Source organism: Populus euphratica, unplaced genomic scaffold (genome assembly GCF_000495115.2).
Source record: "Populus euphratica unplaced genomic scaffold, PopEup_1.0 scaffold62.1, whole genome shotgun sequence".
In the NCBI taxonomy this organism is placed as follows: domain Eukaryota; kingdom Viridiplantae; phylum Streptophyta; class Magnoliopsida; order Malpighiales; family Salicaceae; genus Populus; species Populus euphratica.
Genome location: NW_011499939.1, coordinates 369,737 through 370,695, shown reverse-complemented (window position 1 = coordinate 370,695; position 959 = coordinate 369,737). Strand labels below are relative to the sequence as shown.

Genomic DNA, 959 nt, shown 5'->3' with positions numbered 1-959 from the left:
GCTATTTTTAAAATTTATTTGTTTTTGTGTTTTAAAACAATTTAAAATATATATTTTATTTTAAGTTATTTTTTAATATTTTTAAATTGATATGCTGATATTAAAAGTAGATTTTAAAAAATAAAATATTATTATAAACAACAAAAAAAAACTTTAAAAGACAATTTTATTGCAATATCAATTTGTATTCGTGCGTGCTACTAATAATCTATCTCTCCCATGTCTTCTTCTATCATATTATTGACAATGCCTGACACACCTCCATTATAAATTGTTTTTTTCGCATGCGACTACACTACACCACAACACAAGTCTTGGCGGATATATTGGAGCTGTACTCTTACATTCACAGACTTATAATCAATCTCTAGCTATCTCTCTCCCTCTCTCTTATTGATTTCACTTCCTTACAGTTATAATAATTGTGGAAGAAATCAATGTCCTTAGAATATTATTACCATGCACCTATATCTAGCACCCTCCCCACATCCCTTTCTAGGCACTTCTTAGCTTCTAGTGTGATGTGAAGAGTTTTTTATATCTTTCTAGCCTCCTCTCAATATGGGAAAGAATGGTGGTACCTCATGGTTGAACATCGTGAAAAGAGCATTCAGGTCTCCAAGTAAAGAGAATGGGAAAAAGAGTAGCAGAAGGAGAGAAGAACAAGACCAGGAAGAGGAAGAAAAGGTAATGATACTATTATCATGAACAATGAGTAGCTTTAATCTTTATGTGTATAACAAAGTATTGATTTCTTGGTGCATGGATTTCTGGGTTTAATTTTCTCAGAAAAGAGAGAAAAGAAGATGGCTTTTTAGAAAGACGTCCAGCACTAACCATGTCCCAGTTCAACGATGTGAAGAAAATATTGCAATAACGAACACAACAAGTACTACCACAGCACCCTTGAGTCCTGCTTTGGATGCTGAGAAAAAACTTGCAGTGGCAGGGGGGGGGAG

The 959-nt window shown here is 33.7% G+C and overlaps 1 protein-coding gene across 1 annotated transcript in view; it reads left to right on the top strand.

The window, feature by feature from the left end:
- The first annotated feature begins 494 nt into the window (after positions 1 to 494).
- The window catches only part of LOC105136802 (protein IQ-DOMAIN 1-like), a 2,453-nt gene continuing 1,988 nt past the window's right edge, over positions 495 to 959 (top strand). Inside the window, exons 1-2 of the mRNA XM_011042286.1 lie at positions 495 to 687; positions 790 to 948. Of these exons, the coding sequence (XP_011040588.1) occupies positions 562 to 687; positions 790 to 948 (285 nt within the window). The 5' untranslated portion in view covers positions 495 to 561. The remainder of the gene's footprint in view (positions 688 to 789; positions 949 to 959) is intronic.